We start from the raw sequence: 27,269 nt of genomic DNA, 5'->3' as shown, positions 1-27,269 counted from the left end.
ATCCACACCCACCATGTCCCTGGCATTGAGGGTAGCTCTCTGGATAGTGATGTCAACAACCTGCTTCATTGAATTCAGGCTGTTCACGGGGACCTAATCTTAGGTTCCCTTCCCCCATGTGTCTTTCATCTTTTTTGTGTTTTATCAAACAGGTAACAAGTGCTGGCTGCCTACAAGTAAATCCAGTGTTGCTGAAGGAGGCAGCATAGGTAGCTAACAGGGATCTAGTGTGCTAAGCTTTAATTTAGCCACATAACTGCCCCTCACCATTTCTGCCTATTTTACTCACAGTTAAAACTGAGTAAGGGACATCAAAATAAAAAACTTTTGTGCTTCAAATGACATCATCAAGGAAGTGAAATGACAATGCACAGAATAGAAGAAAATTTTTGCAAATCATATATCTGATAAGGGACTTGAATCTAGAATACATAAAGAACTCCCAGTACTCAATAATAAAAACACAAATAACCAAATATTAAAAATGGGCAAAGGATCTGAATAGATAGTTCTCCAAAGAGATACAAATGGCTAATTAGCACGTGAAAAGATGCCTGACATCATTAGTCTTTAAAGACAAGCAAATCAAAAGCATAATGAGATACCACATCACACCCACTAGGGTGGCTATAATCAAAAAGTCAGATAATAACCAATGTTGGCAAGGATGTGGAGAAATTAGAACCTTCATACACTGCTGGTAGGAATACAAAATGGTGCAGCCACTTTGTAAACAGTTGGGCAACTGTCATATGGTTAAACATAAGTTACCATGTGACCCAGCAATTCTACTTCTAGATATATGCCCAAGAGAAATGAAAACATGTCTACACAAAAACATGTACACAAATGTTTATAGCAGCATACTTCATAATACCTAAAAAGTGGATACAATCTAATGTCCATCAACTGATGAATGGATAAACAAAATGTGGTATAACCATACCCCACTCCCCAAAAAAACCCAAACCCAATGCTGTCTAGTCGATTCCAACCCATAGGACCCTACAGGACAGAGCAGAACTGCCCTTTAGGGTTTCCGAGGCTATAAATCTTTACAGAAGCAGACTGCCACATCTTTCTCCCTCAGAGTGGCTGGTGGGTTCGAACCACCGACCTTTCGGTTAGCAGCCAAGTGCTTAACCACTGTGTCACCAGGGCTCTAGTATAATCATACAATGGAATATTATTCAGTTATAAAAGGAATGAAGTACTGATACATGCTACAACATGAATGAACTTTGAGAACACTATGCTAAGCCAGACACAAAAGACCATATGTTGTATGATTCCATTTCTATGAAATGTCCAGAACACGTAAGTCCAGAGAGACAGAAAGTAGATTAGTGGTTGCCTAAGGCTGGCAGGGGGAGGATGGAGGCAAATGGGGAATGACTGCTACTAGATTCAGGGGTTTCTATTTGGAGTGATGAAATTGATTGTAGTGATGGCTGTACAACTCCTTGAATATACTAAAAACCATTGAATTGCATACTATTAGGTGAGTTGATGGTATGTAAATTATACCTCAATAAAGCTGTTATAAAAAAATTAGTAAGGGACTTAGGAAGACATTTTGAGATTCCAGGATTGAAAAGAAACATGAACAAATCTACAGTGTTTGGCCAACCATATGGTGTGAGGCTGGTAAGGCTGGTCAGGCTCCCCAAAGAATTCCTAGCATACAAACATCTCTTCTCCAAGCCCCCACATAGTGTGGCCCTCTGTCTTTCCAGGCTTCTCAGGGAGGGTCAGAGGGGGAGAAGGTGCATACTGAAATTCACACCAGCAGGAAACAGGAAATGGGATGTGCTCATGTGTGCCCAGCACACCCAGGTGAGCATTAAAGGTGCCCCAATCTTGCTCTCTGCACACCTGCCTCCCAGGTATGCTGCAGGAACTAAGGACATGGCCCCAGCTCACACACTGGGCCTGCTCCATGCTGGTTACTCCAGCAAAGCATCCTTGTAGGGGAGGAATCTCCAGGGCCAGAACCACCCAAAGGAGAATCCAAAGATGAACTCTGCTTGTGTGGAAGGAGGGAACAGTTCCTGCCTGGGATGCCACTCGGGTCAGGGCGGGTGAAGGAAGAGAGTGATCAAAGAGGGCTTAGAAGCCAACCAGAAGAAGAGATGGAGGCCAAGAGAGCCTGGTGTAAAAAAGGCCACTTGGTGCAGATTTCAGCCAGGGAAACCTTTCTGTTGCTGCAAAAATGGGTAGGCCTATGGGCATAAAAAGTGATCTCAAACTTTTCGACAGGGCTAGGGGATGCTCCAGAAAAGCAAACAGTTTGCTAGCTAATCCTAACCCCGGCTAGAGGCCAACAGAACAATAGGGTCTTGGGGCTAGCACCCAACCCTGCCCTGATCTTCTAGAGTCTTCTCCCAGCACAAGACTTAGGACAGGGAAGAACAGGAATGTGGGACAGATGCTGACTTTCCGTCCACCCATGGACGAGGCCCTCATGCCTGGACAAGTGCAGTAGCCTTCCAATTGTCCTCCTTGCTGTCTTGCCTCTTCCTGCCTGGAACATTCCTTACCAACACCAAGAAAACTCTTCTTCCTAACATGTTACTTTGTTCAGCAGGGCCATTCCTAGGGGAGGACAGAGTCCAAGGGCAAACCATACTATATACCCCTACATTTTTCAAGTTATGCTTTCTTTTTGCCCTGATTAGAAAAGCAATGTATCTTTATTATAAAATATTTGGAACAAAGTATACATAATGAAAGAATAAAATAAAAACCACCCTGAAATAACTATGTAACAATTTTGATGTATTTCCCTTTAGTCTTTTTCCTATAAATCCACCAGTTGCAGCTGAGTCCACGCTGACTCATGGTGACTCCATGTGTGTCAAATACCTATAATTAGCAATAAATTGAATTGTACATGTGGAAATTGTTGAATTGGTAAAGGTTTTGTTGTGTATATTTTCACTACATTTAAATAAAAAAACCCTTTAACTTTTTAACATAACTGGGACCATATAGTTCATTTGTTTTATAAACATTTTCTTTTTTACTTACTATATTATAAATGTTTTCTAATTTCATTTAATATTCTTCTTTAACAAAATTTGTAATGACTGCCTAGCATTTTCTTATCTGGATGGTCTACACTGTTGGACATCAAGTCCTCTCTAATTCTTATCATAAATGATATTTCAATGAACAATCTTAAGGATAATAATAATAATAATAAAATAATAGCACATAGCTATTATTTCCTTAAGATAAATTCCCAAAAGCAGAATTTGGCAAAAAGACATACACATTTTTAAGGTTTTGTGATACTTTGTACCAAACTCTCTTCCAGAAAAATTACACCACTGGATGCTCCCGCCGGCTGCATAGTGTCCATTTCACCATAACCACTCCAACATTGTGTGTTATTATTAACATCTGCCACTTCACCAATTGGTGCAGATTATATTTTCCTGTTGTTTTAAACTCTGTTTCTTTGTGTATATGGATTAAATGAATCAAGGACCAATATTTGCTCCAAAATAATCTGGTGATAGGAGGAGACAGAAATGAAATAAGACCAGCCATCAGCTGATAATTGCTGAAGCTACAAGATGGATCAATTGGATTTATTATCCTACTCTAATACCATGTATGTTTAAGATTTTCCATGACTAAAAAAAGAAACAGAGAAAAAGTACAACTTATTTGATTATTAATGACTGAATATTTTTCCGTAATTTTTTTAAACCCGTTATTTATATTCTTCATTTGTCCTTCTTTTCTATGCGGATGTGAATCTTTTTATACTGATTTTATAAAGATACTTTATATATTAAAGACATTCACAGTTTGTCCATATACTACAAGTATGTTTTCTTAGTTTGCCATTTACCTTCTCCTTAGCTCATGGTGTTGTTTGGCCAACAGAAGTTTTTATATAGGGAGTCAAAATTGTGTTTCAGCTTTTAGGGATTACAGAGGACTAGTATTTATGTCTGATGAAATCTTTCTGAAAAGAACACCAAAGATGACCTTGAACAATGAAACCCAAAGCATAAAACTCCTGGCAATAGTCAACGCATGGTTACACACAAGAATAGTAGGCACAAGAGAAGGTTTCCCTGTGGACATTAATTATTTTTCAAATGTCAATACTCTGTTTTATCCTTTAAGCCACTTCCTTCTCTTCCTCCCAAAGCTGCCACGCCTGCCCGAGATTTCCCCCATTTGCTGTGTCCAGGGACAGGCTGATCAGGAAATTTTCCTTATAGTAAGTGATTATGCCAAGCCATACCAAACCCACTGCCATCGAGTTGATTCCAACTGGTTGGATTAAAAGGTTAAGCTGATGTGCAGAGCCTCCAGGCCGCACTGCCTCTCAGAAAACTTCCAAGGCCCCTGTCCAACACACACTTCAGTTTGGGCCCCAAGGCCATTACCCTCTCTTCTCACATCTCTAACGTATTCCTGTCTGCTCCTGACCAGAAACCTCTCACATCCACATCGCTGCTTTGGAAGCTCCTTTTAGATTCACCCTCCCCTCCCCTCTCTCGGCCTTCCCTGGCTGACTCCCTGTGGTCCAAGGCCACACATCAGTGGACTTGCATCTGCCTGCGGGCTCTCCTCTGTTCCAGCCTCAGCCTGAGTCTGCTCCTCACTGGACGGCCCCCTTCGCTCCCTCTCTTGCTCCTTCTGCACAGCATGGCTCCTCAGAGACCGTGGGGATGGACAGACGGCTGACTATTCAACAGAGTGGCCTCATGAGGCCCTCAAGGGCCTGCTGGCAAGAGAAGAGCCAGCCCTGACGCCAAGTAGGAAGTCGGAACAGTGCTACCCTGGGAACATGCTCAGCAGGTGCTTCTGGACTCACAGCTGTACTCAGAGCTGGGTAGCACAGCCCCTGCCCGCCCCTGGCTCTGGGGTGCTTCCCACGGCCACCACCACTGCCTCTGAGAGGGTTGAGGCTGGAGTGGGCCCGGCTGGGCAAAACCCGCCCTCTTGGCCTGGGCTGCTCTGCTCCCCTTGGCCCCACCACATGGGGATGCCCATGACTCATTCTCTCAGTCCATCAGCTGCACTATAAACAGGCCCGGCTGTGTGACCTTCCCAGAAGGGAAAACAGTAGCTGCCAGCGGCCCCTCCCCTGGAGATCTGGCCACAGAGAACAGCGCTGGATAAGAGTCCCCAGAGACCTATGTCCCAGGACAGTGTGGACTCAGACACCCAAGGGTGTGTGCCTCCCTACCTGGGCGCCCCAGGGCAGGCGTTGGGGGTTGCTGGCAGGCAGGGAGAGGACCACTGGTAGTCCCCTTGGCAATGGTGTCCACCAGCGCTGGGAGCACACCCTGACCCCCGGGGAGGTGTCACGTGCAGCCTAGCTGGGCTTGGAAGCAAAGCAGTGGGTGTGAGCTGGCATTCTGGTCCTCAAGCCCTGTCTTCAGATGGCTGGTGTACACACCCAAAATTTTATGCTACCTGTGCTGGCCAGGATTCAAGTACCAGTCTAGACACACGGACTCAGCAAAGCTGAGCTGTCTCCTTCCAACCCGATACAACTGGGAACCTCCCAGCACACGCTGCCAGGGAGAAGGTCCTTGTGGTCACCTTTCCGCTTCACATACCAGCCCTGCTGATGCCCCCACTGTACTCTGCCCAGCCCTGACTGTGTCACGTGCCAGAGCAAACTGACGAGGCGGGACCTCTGATGGCTAATTTTTCCCAGGCCGATGGAATCGGCTGACTGTTTTGGGCTTCCAAGGCTCAGCAGAAAACCCAGGGAAGCGGAGAGGCAGACTGGCTCCGGGCCCTGGGAGATTCTGCTCACCTGGGCACCAGGACTCCCCAAAAGCACTGTTGGGGGCTCTGGCCATGGAAATGGGGTCTACTGGGCAGGAATGAGGAACGTCACCCCTCACTGGAAGCATTTGCTTCCCTACTCTACCCCAAATCCTTCTCTCCCCTCCTCTCAGGTATTTAAACAGGGATGTTTATTCTGTTCTCTTCAAACTCAGATCCCAGCTCCCACAAGATCATTTCTTCCTCAGGTTTAAAGTCAGACTTCAATGAATCCAATGGCAAAAGCCCCCAGAGAAATTTTTCAGTAAGAAACCTGGCAACATTTTGTAACCCGTTTGCCTGTGAGGGTTTTAGCTCTGAACTCCCTGTTCCGCCCACACTGACAAGGGTCAGAGTAATGAAGTGGAAAAGGTATTTGCAAAACGCTGGCTGCATCTGCTCCCATTTCGAAGCAACCTGGGCCCTGGATTGTGGGGTGGCGGCCCAAAGACGCCGCCTCAGCCACTGGCCAGTGTTTGTGCTCCAGCCACTGAAGCGCGTTAAAAAGTGTTGTACAAATCCAAGGCATTGAGCAAACACCCGCGTGTGCCGTCCAGATGTCCAGGGAGGAGGCTGAGGCTCTGCACCCCGGGGAGTGTTCCCCACAGCAGGGAGTGCTCTGAGCCCGGGGAGGGACCTCCCTCCTGAGGATGCCACGGGGGCATGGCAGAACCGGTACTGGCGCTGGGCAGCCCACCTGGCCTGGACCCATCCTTGCCCCTCTGAGCCTCCACTCTAGAGAAAAGAATCGCCTGTGAGTGCAAACCTCAGACTCTGTAGGGATGCCTGTGAGGAAAAGGCACTTTGCCAACTTTGGGCCCCCTCTCCACGAAGGGGGTAGCACTCACAGCCCCTGGCCATCTTTATTTAGACCACAGCCCATGCAACACAAAACCCTTTGGGACTCAGTCTTCAAATTAAGGTTTCCATGCCAACACGTTCCCCAGATTCCTAGGTCATCATAGAGCAATAATCCACGGCCCCAAAGCAGTTGTAAGGAGATTTGATTTAGGAAGCTCTTAAAGGCAACCCTGAAGACTCCTTTGTCCCCAAAACTAGAACATGGGTGGGAAACACAAACAGACAGTGTCACTGTGTTTTGAACTCGGCCTCTCTGGGAGCGGATCCCGACAGTTCTGCTTTTTAAAGGCCTGGGCTGTGTCAGAACGGGATTCAGCTCTGCTCATCAGAAGCCTTGGCCAGCCCAAGAACACTGCCCAATAGCCTGACCCTGCCCTCGCTGACCCATCTCTTGTTCCTCTTTAGGGTCTGTCCTAGGGAGGGACAGCCACCCTATAGGACAGGGGAGTGCCCAAGGAGATGCCAGGGGCCGGGTAGAAGATGCCGTAACTTAAAAAGTGCTCAGAGAGTTGGCCTGTACAACTGCGGCAGGATGTGGGGGTGAGTGGGTAGGTGTCAGCTCCCGCCTGCAGACAGGAAGTAGTGATTTAGCCGCTTCTTGGAGCCTCTAGATAGAGGTTGGCAAGCTTTTTCTGTAAAGGGCCAGATAATAAATGCTTTAGGCTTTGTAAGCTATACAGTCTCTGTCAAAACTACTCAACTCTGCCATTGTAGCACAAAAGCAGCCATAGATAATGCATAAATCAATGGGTGTTGCTGTGTGCCAATTAAACAGGCTGTGTGCTGGATTTGGTCTGGGGACGGTAGTTTGCTGACCCCTGCTCTAGACTCACAGCAACCCTATAGGAAAGAGTAGAACTGCCCCATAGGGTTTCCAAGGAGCGGCTAGTGGATTCAAACTGCAGATCTTCTGGTTAACAGCTGAGCTCTTAACCACTGCGCCACCAGACTCCTTTGTTTTGTTTTTTTTTTTTTTTTGTTCGTTCGTTTGTTTGTTTGCTCTAGACCCTAGATGAACTGGGACCTTTGAGGACAAGCCACCAGCCTCCCTTAAGCAGAAGGCTGGTAACCAACCACTTTTAATGTGATTAGATGATTTTCTCACCTGGTCACTCTCTAGTCTGTGTGTCTTTTTAGCTCCCAGTGGGAGAGTGAGGAGCTAATAGGAGCATTCCTGCTGCAGTGGCTTTTAGCCTCTACACAGCCCTATTTGAGGCAGATGAAAGCAATGGACCCTCTCCCCAGAAAAAAAATACCCGCAGTGTGCACGCATACACACAAGCACACATACACACATATATAGATACACACTATACACACACACACATACATACGTACACACACCACACATGCACACACGTATACACACATCACATACACACACCACACACACACAGTTTTTTGCATATAGGTTCACAGGGCTGCACAGCCCTTCTAAGGCTTATTCACGAAAAACCTAGAGGCCTAAAAACTCTAGGGTAAGGCCACTTGCTCTCTCAGAAGAAAGAGCTAATTTCTTTGTATGTGAAAGAACTCTTACAAATCACTTAAAATAACAAAAGATAAACAATTCTGTAGAAAAATGGGCAAATGGCACAAAAAAGCAGTTCGCAGAAATATAAATAAACAACAAAGAGATGAGAAGATGTTCCATCCCACTAATAATTTAAAAAATACAGAAAATCATGGTATATCTTATTTCACCAGGTAAGACTGGCAAATGCCTAAAACATTGATGATATGGTATTGGAGAAGGTGTGGAGAAAAGGCACTTTCATACATGCTGGTAGGATTGTATCAGTATATAACCTTTTTGGAAGACAATTTGACAGTATATATTAAAAATTAAAATATGCTGATCCTGTGGCCCAGCAATTCCACTTCCAAGAACTTATCTTGCAGAAACATACGTACAGGGATGTTCACTTCAGCAGCACTCATAAATCAGAAAAATTGGAAACCAACCCAAATGTCCATTTAGTAGGAAACTGGTTAAATAAATTATGGTACATCTATATTACAGAATTACATGGAACTATCTAATAATAGAAACCCTGGTGGCATAGTGGTTAAGAGCTACAGCTACTAAACAAAAGGTTGGCAGTTCAAATCCACCAGGCGCTCCTTGGAAACTCTATGGGGCAGTCCTACCCTGTCCTATAGGGTCGCTATGAATCAGAATCAATTCAATGGCAATGGGTTTTTTGACTAATAATGAGATAGAGCTCTAGAATTTAAAATAATTAGGTAGATCAGTTAAGTATTGACAGGAAAAGATGTCAAAGATATACTGTTAGGTGGAAAAAAGTATTTAAAAAAGACAGTAACATTTATAAAAACAGATTAAAAAGAAGAAGCTGGGGAAATATATTCTAAACTAATAGGCTTATAGAATTTTACAGTCTACAATTTGTATTTCTGAAATGTTGAGCTTTTAAAATGAAAACACGTTTTTGTTTTTTATAATCCTAAAAAAGAAAAAGATCCTTAGGGTCCAATTTCAAAGAAAGGCCTGGTGATCTACTTTCAAGAGATCAGCCATTGAAAACCCTATGGAACACAGCTCTACTCTAACCCACACGGGGTCGCCATAAGTCAGAACCTACTTGATAGCAAGTAGTTTTCTTTTTTTTTTTTTTAATGGTCCTATTAGCCAGTTGCGGGTTGAGTCAGTTCTGACTCATAGTGACCCCATGTGTGTCAGAGTACAGCTGTGTTCTATAGGGTTTTCAGTGGCTGATTTTTCGTAAGTAGATCACCAGGACTTTCTTCTGAGGCAGGTGCCTCTTGGGTGGACTCAACTGCCTCCAACAGCCAAACCTTCAGTTGGCAGCACAGAGTGTTAACCATTTGCAACTCCATGGTTCTATTAGCCTTGTTAAAAGTTTATCAGACAGCAACTACAGAGTTCACTTAAAACACTTTCTCAAAGGGGATTCAGGATATGGTGGCTTTTATCCATTTGTCTTAGGTTTTATTACAATAACCCATCTTTCTGCATTTCAGAACATATGCTTCTCAAGTTCATAGACCATCCCTTTCTTTTATCCCTGAAATTCAAAACTGCCATGACATAAGCACAGCATATCTAAAATGATGGGAATGATGCCAGGTTTTTATTTTTCATTTTGATGAAAAAAGTTTGCCATTTGCATGCTATCAAGGAACAAACAGAACCATGACTTGTTTCACAATTTATACAATTTACTGGAATTTGTGTACTTTTGACAGTTCTATATTTGTCACAGTTTCAACATTGTTTTTCCCTGGAAATTTGAGAGGAGGGAACATATAAGTGTATACATACATAAATATATATATAAATAGATAGATGCATATATATATATACATATATTTTTTAAATCTACCTGATTAAAAAAAAATTTAAAAAAAAAAACACCTAAGAGAATAAAGTCAATCTCCCTGGCACCACCATAGGCAGGGCAACTAGGGTCCCCAGAGTTTGTGTGTCATTGACACCTGTGTGACCACCCACTCCCTGAGCATCCCACACACACGCCCTATGCCTTGTTTTTCTCATCTAACATGTATTTCACTGAACTTCCCATTTCCCTTGATCTAGACCCAGTTAATCCTTCCCGCCAGGACAAAGCTAACAAAGCAAAGCGTAGGAAGGGCAGAGAGAAAGACACTGGCCTGGCCTGGCCTTGGGCTCACAGCCTGCAGGTGAGCAGTCGGACATGCCAGCACCTACAAGAAGACCAGACACGCCCGGGGCTCCCTCAAAGCTAAATAAGGGCCCCCCAGTAGCATGACTGCTGATCCATTAGTGGAAACGGGAATCAGAAACCAGAGTGCGCTGCAAAATATAACAATGTGTTATAAAAATGTGTTCATGGGGAAACTGCATAAGGCCAGACTTCCTTGTTGGACAGAAGTCCCTCTGAAGAGCCTAATACTCTGTACTTTCCCAACCCCCAGCTCTGAATGGCACCGTTCCCTGACCAGGCGAGCCTGTAGAGAGTGCTTTCCTTCCCATTGGGCCAGCACTTTTTTGGCCTTCTTTGAATTTATTTCTTTCAAATGGCACCTTCCTTCAGCCTCTCCCATCTCAAAAGGAAGCACAGTTTGTGGCATCCTTGTGCTCCCAATAAGGGGGTACTCAGCATCCTGAAAAAACATCTCTCTTCCCAGGAGGGCTCTCTGTGCACTGGAATTTAGAAAACAAGAAGAGGCGGAACATGTCCTCCCCTGAGCTTTCCCATTCATTCTGGAGAAAGGCAAAGGTTAGGGACGACTCCAGGGAATTCCAAAACCTGTTCTGAGGTTGCACTGTTAACCAGAGTTCCTGGAGACCCTGGTGATGGCTGCCATGGGAAAGAAAGGAAAAAAGTGGATGGCAGCTTTTCTCCCCCTGCTCCTGTCTTCTCTGGGCGATGGCTAGTGAGCTGGCTTCCTCAGCAGCTGAGCTGAGCTTAGAGCTGGGCAGGGGATGGGGCCACTCTGAAAGCTGTATCCTGCTGCCTTCAAGCCTGCCTGCTAGCCTCCCCAGCTTGGCGGGGGCCGCAACTGGCTTTCCCGTCAGGCCACTTTGCTAATAGCCCCTCTATGACTTGGGATGCCCAGGCATATGGAAGCAGAAGGCAAGGAAATTGAAGGCAATAAGGGCTGCCTCAAATTCACAAGTAGATCACTGAACTAGAGAATTTAAGAAAATCGACACTTACTGTTAATGAGGTGAAGGTCATGCACATCCCACCAAAGCCGTTCAGAGCCAGGGAGATGAAGATGAGCACAGAGAGAGCTGTAGGGAAACAGAAAGCTCATAAGGGGCTTGCAGATGAGCTTCAGGGAGACCAGGGCCTACCCAGTGCCCCGCATGGAACAGGCACCCAATAAAAGTCGACCAAAGGAATGGCAAGCCACCGGGGGTTAGTGCCTGACACCAGAGGATATGGAACAGACTCTTCCTCACCCTCCTCCTCCTCCTCCTATTTCAGGGAGCTTGGGCTCTTACAAAGGGGTATCCCTCTTCTCCTTTGACTACTAACCTCAGTAGCAAGCAAGAGGCCTAAAGATGCTGCTTGACTCAAACCAAAAATGTAGGTATTTGAAAATCAGTAAATGAGCATGGCCAAGATTCTGGTGAAACGCAAGTCCTATTTTGGTGTTTGTTCTAAAAATCCTTGCAGCACCAGCTCCACCTGAGCAGGGTGGGGACCAGGGGAAGAAAGCAGGTGGCTTCTAAGCCATCTTCAAATTACTGGCTTGGGCTGCTGCAAGAGGACTTAATTTGTAGATCCCGTACACACTAGGGACCACACCCCTGCAGCCAGCCTGGTTCAGAGAACTCGTCCCTCAGATTGACATTAATGAGGCCATCAGGGGCAGGCTTGGCTAATTGAGGAGAGGGGAGTTTCACACACCCTGGGAGCTTCTCTCGGACTTCTATCGGGGCAATTGCTCTCTTACCCAGCCATCTGTTTAAGTAACTGGGTAAAGGTCTAACAGGTTTCCTTCTAACTTGAGCAGTGGGCGCCAGGCCTGGCACAGCTTCCAAGAGCAGGTGGGCCTGGGAACACCGCTGGGCAACCCCTCCCCAGCCTCTGACAACAGGGTGGAGGGAAAGTGTACTCACAGTCTGGGTTACTTGCTCCATATGCAATTAACAAGCAGGAAACTGCAAAGCAGGCACTAAAAGCAGGCAGAAATAGTACGTTATTTATTATTGTCGTTATCATTTTGGAGTATTTATTATATGTCGGAGGTTTGGAGCACATTTACATACATTATCTCATTTAATGGAACAACAATTCTAAGGAGTATAATTGGCCCCATTTTACTGATGAGAAAAATCAAACTCAAAAGGATTAATGAATTTCTTCAAGGTCTCCTAGATAGTAAGTGGCTAAGCAGGAATTCAAATCCCAAAGCCTGATCTCATAAACACCATACTGTGCTGTCCTCCCCACTCCCAGGCTGGAGAGGGTATCACTCCTTCCTCGGGTTCCCCTGCCCACTCTCGGCCAGGGGAGGACACAGCCTCACTGGGCACCATGGATAAACAGCTGCTCCCCAGCCCCCTCCTCTTGGCTCTGCCCTGGGAACTAAGGCCTCCTCAGCTCACCTCCTCACCCCTTCCCTTCACAGACACAGGTCTTGCTCATTGCAAACCACTGCCCTGAAGGACGATCAATGCCAATGGGAACTGGCTTGGGGGACCCTGGTCTGAGAGGGCCAGCTGTTTGAAGTGACCCTGTCCCTGGCAGACTGTAGCTGTACAGACCATGGACACACCCCCAGGGGGTGCACAAGATACTCCACTAGGGTGCCAGGAGTAGGGCAAATATTAAGACTTCTACTTTATCATTTTTTTAATCTCATCCATTTTTGTTTATATTTTTTATATGCATTATAAAGCACATGAAGCATCAAAAATGACACGTGTATATAACTTGTAATTTCATGTACTTATTTATATAGAAGGTACATGCTTGATATCTTCTTTTCTGATAGAGGCGTTAAGTCAGAAAGACTTTGGATGGCAACAGATATTGGTGGTGGGTGTGCAACATGATTGATGTAATTGCCATCACTGAATTGTACACATGAAAAACGTTGAATTGGCAAACGCTGTGCTATATGCATTTTTATAATTTTTTTTTAGAAAAAGGGCTTTGACACAAAATGATAACTTGTGAAGAGTGTGCTTCTTAGCTGAAGTAGATACATGAGTCTAAATGGGCAGCTCCTGTCCAGATGAGAAGGCAGAGAGGATCAGGAGCTGGTTGAATGGACATGGGAAATCCGGGGTGGAAAGGAGTGTGCTCTCACAGTACAGGGAGAGCAAGTAGGGTCACATAACTGTGCATGTATAAATTTTTTTATGAGAGACTAACCTGAATTGTAAACTTTCACTTAAAACACAACAATTAAAAAAAAGAAAAAAAAGATTTACAGCCTTGGAAACTCTTAGGAAAAAAAAAGGGCTTTGGAAACCAGTGTTCTTGATAATAAACAACTCTAGATCCTCCCAGGTAGGGCTGGGGTCCTGTGCCTTTTCTATGCAGTACTGGCGCCTGGTGAGAAGCACAGTAAGTACTGATTCAGTGGAAGTGGGATAGGAACCCCATTCTGGGTGGGCATTTGGGGAGCTCCACAGCGTACCTGAGGGCAGGTGCCAGGATTCTAACAGTGGGGAACTCACCCGGCAGGGTCTACCTGCCCTCCCCACCCCCAGGAACCCACACTGACCTGCCCAGCAGCCGGAGCTTCCTCGGGCCATACTTGTCCATGACGATGCCCAGCGGCAGAGTGATAGCACTGAGCAGGAAGGAGCCCACAGTGAAAGCCAGGTTCAGCATCTCGTCCTGGGCCTTGCAGCTGAGCCAGCCATTCATCCAGCTGGTCTCCTCGTGCTCTGGCTCTGCTGTGCCCCCCACGGTGCCACTGGTGACATTCTCTGTGTGTGAAGGAGGAGGAAAACATGACCCCGGCATCATGGCAAACCCGTTACCGTCGAGTCGATTCCGACTCATAGCGATCCTACAGGACAGAGCAGAATTGCCCCACAGGGTTTCCAAGGAGCGGCTGGTGGATTCGAACTGCTGACCTTTTGGTTAGCAGCTGATCTTTTAACCACTGCACCACCAGAGCTCTGGTATCATGGCAGGGGTTCCCAAAGGTCAGGGGGCAGGTGCACATTCAGAGTCACCCTACCGGGCATGCCAGACTGCCCTCAGCAGGGGTGTCTGTTTGGCCCAAGCCCCTGGAGCCATGATGCAGAGCTTCCTAACTTTTACAGGGGTCACAGACCCTTTATAGAGAAAACCCAATAAAGAAAGCTGTGCTAACATGATTAATGTAATTGATATCACTAAATCGTATACCTGAAAAAGTTTTATTGGCAAATGTGTTATAATTATTTTCGCAACAATAAAAAAAAAAATTTTTTAAAGAAAGCTATGCTCCTTTTCTCCAGAAAATGCACACAAAGTCTTGGCCACAATTCCAGGGGCTTCATATGTCTGTCCCTTGAGCCCTAGGGTAGGAATTCCCTTGCAAGAATAACTATGCCCTAGAATAATAGGCTTCAGAGTCCAGCCTTGGCTCTGGGGCCCCAGGGTGGCTAGGACCTTCTCCACAGCTTTGTCCATGGAAGCAGACCACAGCCAGGATGGGAGGAGACCCTTGATCTTCGGGAAGGACAGGCTGCTGGTCTCACTACCATGCTCTGCTTCCCCCCACCCCGTCAGCCTGTAGAAGAGTTGGTGGGCCTCCTCCCTCCTTTGCCGGTAAGTACAGTTCTCCAACACACAGTCCATATGCCACCCCCTCCCCTTGATAATTTCATAGCATCAACCACCACACATACTGTGCCTTAGAACCCCTTTTGGAGAGAGCACTTTTGCTTCTTTTTAGTAGCCTAAAGTTATCTGCTTTCACTTGCTGAGGTATACACCTTTCTTACGTTCTTCACTGGGATCTTTGCTTTGCTGCTTCCTGTGGCCACACCCAGACCCGGTCAGGTGCTGCGCCTTCCAGCGTGGTATGTCAGCTGCACTTATGTTGCAATCCCAGCCTTACTAGCCCCCTCCAAAGTCCACCCAGCACCATGACAACAAAAAAGGGGGAGGAAAAAGTGCTGCGGCAGCCGACAGCAGGAGGGTGGAGTACAGCCGGGAGCTCAGCTGCGGAAGTCTCTCCTTGCTGGGGCTGGTAGTTAGGAGATGCTGACTAACCCTGCTGCAGAAACAGAAGCAGCCTCTGATTAGATGCGAGGTCACACGAGGATGAAATACTTCTCTTCAGATAACTGTGCCTCTGGATTGTGGCCCTCTGGTGCCAGGGCTATAAAGCTGAGGTCTGCAAAGCCTGGGCCTCCCAGGGCTGCCCCAAGGTCACAGAAAAGGGTGCACTTTAGGTGAATCATCCCATATACAACCCCTGACCACCAAGCGCTGCTGGGAACACATTGATTGAAGGTGTGGTGCTGGGACCCAGCTTCCGGGTTCTGAAGTTGGTTCCTCCACTTCACACTTGTGTAGCCTTAGAGAAGTGACTCAATTTCTCTCTGCCTTGGTTTTCTTATCTGTAAAATGGGCTTAATAATAGTATCCACTTCTTGGAGTTTTGGGGAAGATGAATGAGACAGTCCAGATAATATTCTAGAGCTCACAGGCATAGATAGTGCCAGATGGATAGTTCAAAGTGATTATTATTACTATTACTGGAGGTTTGAAATGGGGATAATGGTGTAAATGGCTGGCAGCACAGCCAGGGTCAGTACCTGCAAGCACAACTCTGTAAACCTGTGTGTTTACTAGCAATGACACTGTCTAGTCCCCCTTGGGCTGTGAGTCCTTAAAGACAAGAGGCTGCATTCTAGACACTTCTGTGTCCCCAGTACCTCACCCAGCACCTGGCCCACAGTACTTGTTCAGTGAAATGAACGAAAACAATGGAACCAAATCACAGTGGCCAAAAGGATCAAGAGAGTAAGGGATATAGGACACGTGGAACCAAGCTGAAGATAGAGGGGATTTAAGGAGATTATAGCTAGAAGGTTAACCACCTGAAGCCAGAAAAACAAAACCTTTAACAAGCCAGATTTCCCCCATTTCCTTTCAGTTTTCCAAAAGAGGCCCCCGCCACACTGGCAGCCAAATCACACGGCAAACAGGGTCCTCAAGTCCATGTGGATTCAGCTCGGAACGTCACACACCCTGCCTTGGTGGCAGGCCTGGGCTGCTCGTCCCCGTCTGGCAACTTCTGGGAAGGAGAGTTGCTTCACAGGTGGGAGCTGGTTTCAGATGTCAGCTCTGCCAGCAGCAACAGGAACTAACACTGATGTGAGGGACACAGTCTTGGCATAGCAACGGCCAACGGCCATTTCCAGGTTGGCGCGCAGACAGAAGCAAACCAGCCCGGAGGGGATGGGTGTAGGGGGTGCCCCAGGGCCTAGACTGCTGGTCTATGAGACCTGATTGCAGCCATGCTGGTCTGGAGCAGTCACTGCCCTCGGGGACTTGAAATCACTCAGGGCCTGGGGTGGTGCAGGGCCTTTCCAGGACAGGGAATGGAGAGAGAGAGGCAGCACTGTCCATGCGTAGAGGCCCCATGGGGCCCCCCCAACTCTCCCAGAGAGCAACTACAGTTGGGTGCCTAAATCTGTGACTTCGCTCATCAAGAAAGAAGATACAATCCCAAGGCTGTGTACTGAAGGCAATCTCACTGATTTGCTAGAGGTGGTGATGGGGATGGAAATGTCTTAAATTGTTTGGAGATGGGGCAGGGGAGAGGGTGCTCATTGGGAGAGAGATCAGAGTGGAAGGAAGGGTATCTGTCCTTCCTTCACTCTGGAGCCACTACACACAGGAGCAGGGACCTTACACTTTAGGCCACCAGCCTTCTCTCCTTAAACAAATTCCTGCCAACAGGGCCACCTGGCCCTTTGCCTTCTGACTTCCAGGCAGTGATGTCCACCAGCAGATGAGCTGGGGGAGGGAGGCGGGCAGCCACTGAGTGGCTGTTCTTGTCTGGCCATTGAGCAACGCGAGAACGAAAGTGTCCCTTGCTCCTGGGGGGAAATAACTCTTGGTGTGCCCAGAGCTTTGTTGGCAGTACACAGCCCACGCAAATAACCACATAGCCAGTAGATGCCCAAACACAGGCTGCTCCTCTCTCTGCTCTCACCTGGGCCACTGGAGGCCCAGAAAGACACAAACAGACAAGCCCCCAGGAAGTGCCAAGGCCCCAGGGCCCCCCACTGTTCCCAGCCTAGAGCTCAGCCCTCACCCCACCCAAGCTTCTCTGTTCTCATCTCACCTGCACCTGTTTATTAAACAGATGCCTTGGCCATGGGCAGCCAGAGTGGCTCAGCGTGGCCCAGCCAGGGAAGGTGAAACAAGAAGACAGGCAAGGAACTGGTGTGACTGGAGTGTGTGGAGAACAGGAATACAGCTGCTTAGGGGCAGACCCAGGGCAGGGAAGGAGAACAATGCCCTGCACTGTTCGCCTCACTCACAGAAGACTCATACACACACACTGTACAGAGAAAGCAAGGGAGGGAATGGGGTGCAGGACCCCACTCAGGCTCGGGAGCCTCCCTGAGTCAAACTTGGGTTCCCCTCCCGCTCACCCACGGCCCCAGGGAAACAAAAGGAATGGGAAACCTGCAGAATAGCTGGCTTGATGATGCTTAAGGGAACAAGGGTGGGGTGCCTGGCTGGGACTCCTCTGAATTCCCGACCAGCTCCCCTTCTCTGAGTGGCTGTATGCTGAGCCCCCCCAGGGGGCTGCTGGTCTGGCCCAGGATCTCCTGCCTCTCTCCAACCCTTAGTCTATCCGGCAACAGGAAGCAGCATCTCAGTCCAGCAGGGGAGATGTGGGTGAGAGGTCAGCCTCAGGTCCAGCACAAACAAGCAGCAGGACACAGACAGTCTGAGTACCCTCCTGGGCCCCACCCTTGGTGTGGTCACAGCAGCAGCTGCTCCCTCTGACAGACTGCCTGGTGTGTGCTGGCCCCTGCATTTGCTCAATGCTATTCCCTTGTTTCATTTAGCCCTCCTTCCCCCACTGTCCATGAGAATATGGCAGGCTCAGAGCAGGTAAGTCACTTGTCCGAGGTCTTATAGATGGTACATTGGAAGCTGGAACTTGGATCCAGGCTGCAGGTCCCAAAGCTCAGTCAGGCTGAGCTGAACGCTGTATGGCCTGGGTTGGAGGCCAGCCCTCTATTGCGTGTTGTGTCTCAGCGAGAAAATGCTGAGAAAATGAAGACAGCAGAAGACTGTCCCCCAGTGTGGGAGGCAACATCAGGCAGCCCTTAGTATTGTCATGTGAGAACAGGACTGACCCAAGACCAGGCCCTCCACAGGGTTCCAGGAAGCCAACCCAAGCTAGACAGATCTGCAGGAGACACTAAGAAGCCAGGTGGGGCCTAGAGATGCGGAGGAGGGAAATTAGGTCACAAAATGTGCAGAAAGCAGGCAGGGTTGGAGCGGAGAGCCAAGAGTACTAGCCCCTCTCTGTGATACACCTGAGCTTGTAGGCACCAGCCTGTAGGCCCTCTTGCCCAGCTACAGAATTCCTTTTCTTTGTTCTTTTTTTTTAATAAACCGGGGAAAAAAAGTGCAGTCACTTTCACAGCAACAAAACTAAAAGGGTGGGCTTTCAAAAGCTATAGCCTTTGGGTGTGAGAGGGACCATAAGAGGGAGGGCCTCAGAGCAGTGGTCAATGTTGCCTGTCCACACTTGCAGCCTGGGCCCACCCTGGTGGGGACCGGGCCTGGCCTGGCTCCCCCATGTAATGGTAGCCTCCCTCCCCTCTCAGGGACCCAGGACCACCTTTCTGCTTTGTTTCAGAGTGAGGTGTATGGCTCCCCACCCGACAGGCAGAGTGACTGCAGCAGTCAAGAGCCCAGAGCTGGGGTCTGCCTGCATGTCTGTGGCTGGACCTCCCACCTTTATAACCCCCATACCACGCCCAGCATGTGGTACAAACAAAAAACCAAACCCAATTCTAACATATGGCAACCCCATACGCTGCAGAGTAGAACTGCTCTCCATAGGGTTTTCAAGGCTGTGGTCTTTCGGAAGCAGGTGGCCAGGCCTATCTTCTGAGACACCTCCGGGTGGTTTCGAACTGCCAACTTTTTGGTTAGTAGTTGAGCCCTTAACCATTTGCACGATACAGGGACTCCAGCATGTGGCAATCCCTCAACAATTCCTAAGTCTTTCACAAGCAAATCTGAATATCATTCTCCACTGTCTCCAAAGCTTCCTCCTGCCCTGAGAATAAAATCCAATCTCCCCACGTGGCCTTCCAGGCCCTGCAGGCCCCAGCCCCTTCCCACCTCTCCAGTCATCACTAGCTACCGGGGTCACCTCGCCCCTCCTCCCCAGACTCACCTCTTCTTCTTACCCTCCAGGTTTCTGCCTGTACATCAGAGAGGCACTCCCTACCCAAGCTGAGCCAGATCCCTCCATTGTTCTGGTTCTTGGCACCAGGCTCTCATGGAACTCAGATCACCACCTGGAGTGGTACAGGTCTGTGTCTGACTAGCAGGATGTAGAGTCCCTGAGGGCCAGGTTTGCTCTGCAGCCTCAGGGCAGCACCTCAATAAATGTTTACTGTACGTGTAGGTTAGCCAACCACCACCCATCTGTACTGTGGTGGCTTGTGTGCTGCTATGATGCTGGAAGCTATGCCAACAATACTTCAGGAAGTGTGAGTCCTATTTTATTCTTCTTCTTCAAGATTGCTCCAGCTATTCAGGGTCCCTTGCGCTTCCATATAAATTTGAGGACTGGCTTTTCCATTTCTGCAAACCCCCAGTATTTAAAATACCAGCAGGGTCATCCATGGTGGACAGGTTTCAGCAGCTTCCAAAATAAAACAGACTAGGAAGAATGGCCTGGCAATATACTTCCTAAAACTAGCAAACGAAAACAGAACATTGTCCAATAGAGTGCTAAAAGATGAGCTCCCTAGCCTGAAAGGCACTCAAGATAACACAGTGGCTGCAACTATGGAACTCAGTCATACCAACAATCACCAGGACGGTGCAGGAGTGGGCAAAGTTTTATTCTCATGGGGTTACCGTGAGTCGAAGCCAACTCAATAGCAACTAACAACAACAACAGGTTAGAAGAAAAGATTAAACATCCGTAGGTACTACCGTGCCCCTTAGCTGACCCTGTCAAAGTGCACCACTGGACGATAGAAAAAATGAAGAAAGAGGTCAGGCGTGGGTGATGATAGCAGCCACACCAGAGGCCAAAAGAGCACAGCCCTGGGAAAGCCCTGCTCTTCCCAGGCTGGGAACCCGCTGATCTCCTGTCCACACCAGGGCTTCCAGCAGGGCGGGAGAGTGGGGAAGAGTCCAGCAGCTGATACCAAGTGGACATCATGCAAAGCCCACCAAGTGCCCAGACCCAGATCCCCAGACCCCGCCCCCTATGCCCTCTCATGACTGACTGGTGAACAGGGCAAAACAAGCTGAGGGGCAGCAGAGCAATGGGCCATTTCTTTACTTCTCCACCTCACCAAGCTGGAACCCAGCACCCTGTCTGTGGCCAGATTCCTGCTGGAGTCCTGAGGAAGATGAATCTTTCAACAGGTTCTGGCAAATTTTCTTTAGCAAACAAATCAAAGCATCAGTCCTAAAGCAACAAAAAGCTGAAAATTTGTATCTCAATCAGCTGTGGACTGGTCAGCTTTTCCCAAGTCAAATTCAATAAATGGCCTAACTGCTTTTATGAAATTCAACCATCCACCAAGTTTGAAAATGTGAGGCCTAAGCAGAAACCTTGACCTTGAATCTGCCTGGCACTCCTAGGCAGGCAAGGCGTGGGGACTTCTGGTGCCAAGAGACAATAGGCTACACGGCCTCCAAGAAACAAGGAGCAGGGAGGCCAGAGATAAGCTGTGTGGAATCAGCAGGCCTTCCCATCCAGGACTCTGGGTCAGCAGGTTGACCAGTTAATCTGGAAAACGAAAATCAGAGACAGGAGCAAACGCACAAGATAAGAAGTTGATGTTCAACCCACTACCTGACCCTTCACCTTCACTTTGCTTTATGGACAGATCCATCAAGCCTCTCAAGGGCTTAAATACCAACTCAGCACCAAGTCAGCACCCACTCGATGCAGCCCCTGGACTCCTCCCACTTACATGAAGGAAGAACCAAGGTTGAGGCAGGAACCAGGTGACCAGCCCCAAGGCTGCCAATACCATAAAATAAACTAAACCAGTGGACAGCTCAGGAAGAAACCCTAGAATCTGACCTTCCCAACACCACGGTGGGTCAAAAAAAAAAAAAAAATCTGACCACAATAGTCCTCTGGTCTGGACAACATGTTTAAAGTTTCATTTGGGGATGATGAGGTTTCTTTGTTTTTTTTTAAACCCCTCTGTGCAACCTGAAGGAATCCCTGGGTGGCGCAAACGGTTAAGGGCTCCGTTACTAATTGAAAGGTTGGCAATTCAAATTCACCCAGAGGTGCCTCAGGAGAAAAGCCTAGATATCAGCTTTTAAGAGGTCATAGCCTTGAGAACCCTGTGGAGCACAGTTCTGCTCTGACATATATGTGGTCGCCACGAGTTAGAAACGACTGGATGACAACGGGTTGGGTTTTTGGGTTTGTGTGTAGCCTGAAAGCCCATCAGGAGAGAAAGCAGGAAGGGTCATGCTCCAGAAGGGAGGAAAGGGGTGGGGGGAGGGAAGGAGCCAAACACTCCAACCTGTTCCTTTCAGAAGAGTCATTAATCTAACATCTCTTGGGCAAAGCAGAAAGCTTGTTCAGGGAACAAGGACTGACTCTCATCTCCCAAGATTTCTTGCTGATGTGGGGAAAGGCCTGCCAAGAACCCTTAGGCTATTAGGAAACATCTTTGAGTGGCTAAAGGCTAAAGGTTATAAATGATATACTTTCTGCCCTCTTCCAGGCAGCCTCCTTGTCCCCTCCCTTTCTTCTGCCCTCAACCTCTCAGGCTAAGTTTCCCTAGAGACTGAGACACTCAGGAATTTCCTGGGCAGATCAGAGAAAGGAAAGAGGGAGGACTGTACACAGGGGTTACAAGCAGCATGAGCTGGTCCAAAGCTTACTCTTCCCCTAGTGTAAGAACTCCAGAAAGAAAAGGCAGGCTGGTGGTGATTCAGGGGGTCAAGCCTGGGCTATGTCCACCTAAGGAGGCTCGGGCAGGGGCTGGCAGACAAAGGCTCTGGTGAGAGAGAGAATATGAGTTCAACTGTTACACAGCAGCTGCTGTTCGGGGCAGAGAAAGGACAGAGAGAAAATGTTTCCTATCAAGGTTGCCTAATAAGAGGGGTGAAAGGGTGGAGGTTGGGAGCTGCTTGGGCTTTACTGTTGAGCTGAACCTACTGATCCGCAGCAATTAGGACCCTCAAAAGTGGTAGGGGAAGAGAGGACAGGCATGGGGGGCAGATTTCATCTCTGCCGGCCTTCGGCAACACCAGTGGTGTGGCAAAGGGAAGGGGACAGACCTAACATATCATTTCTACAAACCCCCATCTTCTTCCTCCCCTCACCCCCACTGAGGCATGGGGGTGGAAGGCCACTGAGATGTTCTCACAGCCTTTGGGAGGAAATGTCCTTTGCAGAATCATAAAGCAGCAAAAATAGACAAGAAACCGTATCCAGCAAGCCCTGAAGAGACTCCATAATGGCCTGACTGAAAAACATCTAGATTCTAGATGCATCCTCTTGGGGTGGGGGGCAAGCCACTTCCTCTCTCTCGCTGCAGACAGCCACTGAATCCGGAGTTCCTCTTCCTTACAACTTACATACTTCTAGAATCAGGCCAGCAATATATTTACTGAGGGCCTACTTCGGGCAAGCCGATGTGGCAGGTACTTGGAAGAGACAATCTAGCAATGTTCTTACCTAGTGAAAAAAACCTTGGACTTGATTTGGGGGTTCTGGGTCTATCAGTCTATCACAGTACCCAGCTGTGCGGCCCTAGACAAGTTAGATGTCTCTGAGCCCCAGTCTCTTCCTCCACAAAATGGGGGCAAAGACATGTACTCAACAGAGCTGGGTGAAGATCAAATGGGCCTTTTGCCAATAGGGAGGCACTGCGCAATGAGGTCTTCACGGCCATCCCCCTCCCTCCCAAAGCTCCCACTCCAGGAACCACCCCCAGCCCAAGGCCCCACCGTCTCACCTGGCTCAGTACACAGGTAGGAGTAAAAGCCCTCCGACTTGAGCATGATGAGCAGCGAGCCCCAACCCAGGAGGACTGCCGAGAAGAGGAGGTTTTCCAGCACCGCCGTGCAGGCCATCCACCAGCGGCGCCGATGGGCAGTGGCCAGGGTGGGAGCCATGGCGCGGCGCGGAACGGCACGGCCCGGCGGCCCGGCTCCTGCAGCCACCTGCGCACAGACCTCGGCGTCAGCGCCCGGCCCAGCCTGACCCGCGCGTCCGCCCCAGGCCTCCGTCGCAGGGCGCGGAGCATGTCACCCCTCCGCAGCCCGGCTGCAGGTGCGCGCGGCGAAAGAAGAAGCCCCAGTCAGCCCTACCCCGACCTGGACCACCCCGAACCCAAGACAGACTCTTACGTCGGCCCTCGGCTACGCTAGAGCCTCCCTGGACAGGCAGGGAGACACAAAGGTAAACTGAGGCATGGAAGCAGGAAAGGACTAACGCATGCTCAGGGACTTGAAACTAGTACTGGCCCCCAGCGAGACTGACACAGCTTGGGGGGCGGCAATGGAAGCAGCCTGAGGTCTGGCCACCTGAGCAGGGACATACCTGAGGGCTGTCACTCCGTCAGACCCTGACAGGCGCCCTCGCACAAGCACTCAAGACCCTTCCCCAGAGCTGGTTCTTTCAACCATAAGATCAGCACACCGGGCTCCGGAACGGCCCGCCCGCGGTCCGCTCATTGGCCTGACAGCACAGGAACTGACGCCTCATTGGCCTCTCTCTAGGTCGCTAGGCGCTGCGGCCACGCGAACCCCGCATGGGAGAGGCGAAGCCGGTTCAAACCGGCGGCGCGAGCCACCCGCGCGACCCCCACCCCGACCCGCTACCTCGGCAATTAGCCCGTTTCTACGGAAGCGAACCCCAGCCCCGCCATTCCCCACCTCCCTCCTCTATTCTTCATCTCTCCCCTGGCGGTTCCTCATCCGTGCAGTCTCTTTCCTCTCTTATTCACACATCTTTTCTCTACACCCCTTCTCGTGCAGCTAATGCACTCCGCACCCTTCTAGCAGTCCCGATCCCCAAGTCGCGCTTACCAGACTTCCACTGGTGCGTACCAGGCCCGCGCGGCGCCTTTTCTGCCCCTTTTATTCCAGCCCTTTTATTCCGACCCCAAGAAGAAAACACTGCCTCATGCTGATTGGTTGGGGGGGAGCTGGAAACAGGCGTTGGCCAATCAGCAGCCACGCGCCCGCTCGGCGGCGAGCAGAAGCCGGTTCCGGCCGGACTGGGAGACAAACAAGAGAGATGGGGGGGCCAGAAGCAGCTGCGGGCAGTACTTCTGCTCCGCTGCCTTAAACTGGAGTGTGACTCGGCCCGGGAACCCCGGGAGGTATTGCTTCATCGCCTCTCCAGGGCTCCACCCCGGAGCCTGGCCCCTAGGCTGGATCCCCGGCTCGGCGATGTGACGCTCCCCAGGTTTCCCAGACTGCACCCTGGCCCCCCTCGCGCACCCAGCGCGGGTCCCGCACTCCACTCTCCGGCGGCGGGTTATCCAGTCCCAACTTCCCCTCCGTCCTAGTCGCCACGCCTGGGTGCTCTGGCTTCGCGGGGTGTGCGGGTCATTAGGCTCCCGCCGTCCTCCATTGCTTCCTCCTCCTCCCGTACACTACCATCCCCGTTGCCTCAGGCTTTGTGTTCTGGTTCCTCGCTCACCTGCCCCGGCGTCCCCCGTCCAGGCGCTTTCTGCCCCCTCCTATGTGCCATCTGCCCGGTCCTTGGAAGGTGCTCCTCGGGGTTCCCCAGGCAGGAGTTTGGGGAGTGTCCGTCCCATTCTAGAACGGTGTCTCCTCTCGTCCCCCATCCAAACACTGACCTCGCCGCTCTCGCTGTACTCGGTCCCCTAGAGGACACCACCCTGACCGGTCATGATGTTCCCTGCCCCTACTGACCACTCCATGCCCGTTGTCCTTCATCACCCCCACCCCCTTCCGCCCTATTCCCGGACGTCTCCTTCAGGTAAGGGCCCTCTCTGCAGGGTAACGCCCACGGGCAGCTCCAAGCTCCGAGCACAAGTCAGGCTCCTGGGAGAGTGCGTTGGGTCCCGAGGGCTCGGGCTCCCAGTCTGATCAGCCAAGCTGGATCTGCCCGTAGGAAAAAGCCAGCGTAGGAGGATGGAGCCGGGGCTCTGAAGCTTCAGCTGCCCGGTGGCGTCTCACCCATGGGAGGCACCAGCTTGACCTCGGAGGGCCCCAGGTCTCCCCCAGATTCTGGTTGGTGTCCCTGGCAGCTCCGGTAACCAGCCCAGTACCCCAGGGCTGCGGGAGCCTACCAGTCCCCTGCTCCACGTCCCCCAATCCGAGCGCGCCCCCTGCCGCCGAGAACCCGCTGGCCACCGTTCCAGGGCAGCCTCGCCCAGACTGGGCCTGCGCTGCCTCCTTGGGGCTCCTAGCCGGTTAACTACTTACCCTGCAGAATTTCGGCCAATCACAAGATTTCCACCGCCACCCGACAAATCTCCAGTCCCTCCCTCCATCCCTCGTAGAGCCAACTGCCTGAAGGACTCTGTACACAAGTCGCACAGCTCTAGAATAATTCGCTTTCCCTCCCCAAAACTATTCCCCACATTCTCTCTCAGGTAATAGCACCACTATCTACTGACGTTAGATACCATGAACCGTCCTTCGAACAAATATTTATTAGGCATCTACTGTGATTCCTCCATCTCCTGCACACCCCACCAGTACACCTATATCTCCTAAATATTTATGTAATCAGTCTGCGCATCCAGCCTCCAAACTCAGCCTCTCAAATCCATCCCCTGCTCCACCCCAGTTAGCTGGGAAATGCAAATTTGACCTTGGTACACTGCTGCCAAAGTCCTTCAGAAATTCTTTGTCCTGCAGGATAAAGTCAAGTTCCCCAACTTGACCCACAGAGTCCCCCCCCCCCCCCCGCCCCCAACCACCCCCAGCAGCAGCCCTTTCCTCCCTCTGGAGGCTGCTTGGCCTCCCTACTCCTAGATACTCCAACCACATGTAATTGTTTGTGGTTCCTGCATGAGCTGTGCCTCTCACCTCTGGCCCTCAAACAGTGCTTTCTCAGACAGTGCGTGCTTCAGGAGGACTTCCCTAACCACTCCCAATACCCTTCACATATTCGTGTCTTTGTTCACTGATTGCATTGTTTTATAACTCTCTGCTCATTTGTTTGTCTCCTCATTCTCCCACTGATTTATGAATTTCTTGGAGGCAGGAACTGTGTCTTATTCAACTTCATATAACCAGCCCTTCATACAGAAGCAAGCACAAAGCAGACGCACACTATATTTGTTGAATTAAAACATGAACAAAGTAAAGGGGCAAAAGGTACTAGGTTCGAGGACAAAGGATTCAAAGCTGGGAGAATGCTGGTAATGCCAATAACTCAAAAACCAATTGCTGTGAATTCTGACTCATGGCAACCCTGTGTGTGTCAGAGTAGATTTTTTGGAAGTAGATCACCAGTCCTTTCTTCTGAGGTGTTCTTGGTGGACTCAAACCAAAAGGTTGGATAGCAGCAAAGAGCATTAACCATTTGCACCACCCACAGACTCCATGCCAATAATAACCACCCTTGACTGAGAGCTAATAACTATTCTAGGTGCTTCCCACACTATGTGTAACTTAATCCCCAGCAATAACCCTGGGAGATGAGTATTATCTCCATTTTTCAGATGTGAAAACTGAGGCTTTAAGTAACATTTTCAGACTCACAAAACAAGTATGTCGGAGCTGAGATTCAAAGCCAGGTCTGTTTGAGTGAAATTCTGTTTTTATATTTGTTTGTTTCTTTGTTTTTAGTCTTTTTGGCAGGAGTGCTAAAGCTCCAACACCAGCATTGCCGACAAATCATAAAACAAGCACTAAAGTTCTAAAAGAAAGTTTAGATTATTTTACTGATTTCAGATAAGAGAAAACCTTGCCACTAAACAT

At 49.3% G+C, this 27,269-nt stretch overlaps 1 protein-coding gene across 4 annotated transcripts in view; it reads right to left on the bottom strand.

Annotated features, from left to right (window-relative positions):
• Positions 1-24,485, bottom strand: part of SLC43A2 (solute carrier family 43 member 2) — a 37,344-nt gene extending 12,859 nt beyond the window's left edge. The window contains exons 1-5 of one of the 4 annotated variants that reach the window (XM_004376160.2): positions 24,393-24,485; positions 23,318-23,525; positions 13,882-14,089; positions 12,266-12,321; positions 11,355-11,431 (exon numbers count right to left, since the gene is read on the bottom strand). In XM_004376160.2, the coding sequence (XP_004376217.1) occupies positions 11,355-11,431; positions 12,266-12,321; positions 13,882-14,089; positions 23,318-23,477 (501 nt within the window). In that variant the 5' untranslated portion in view covers positions 23,478-23,525; positions 24,393-24,485. Of the gene's footprint in view, positions 1-11,354; positions 11,432-12,265; positions 12,322-13,881; positions 14,090-23,317; positions 23,526-23,904; positions 24,073-24,392 lie in introns of those variants that run through there. The other 3 variants (XM_023731168.1, XM_023731167.1, XM_023731169.1) reach the window with 3 other exon arrangements.
• Between the last annotated feature and the right edge of the window lie 2,784 nt (positions 24,486-27,269).

Source organism: Trichechus manatus, unplaced genomic scaffold (genome assembly GCF_000243295.1).
Source record: "Trichechus manatus latirostris isolate Lorelei unplaced genomic scaffold, TriManLat1.0 scaffold00040, whole genome shotgun sequence".
NCBI lineage: Eukaryota > Metazoa > Chordata > Mammalia > Sirenia > Trichechidae > Trichechus > Trichechus manatus.
Note: the sequence above shows the minus strand (reverse complement) of the source record. Positions and strands in the feature narration are given on the sequence as shown.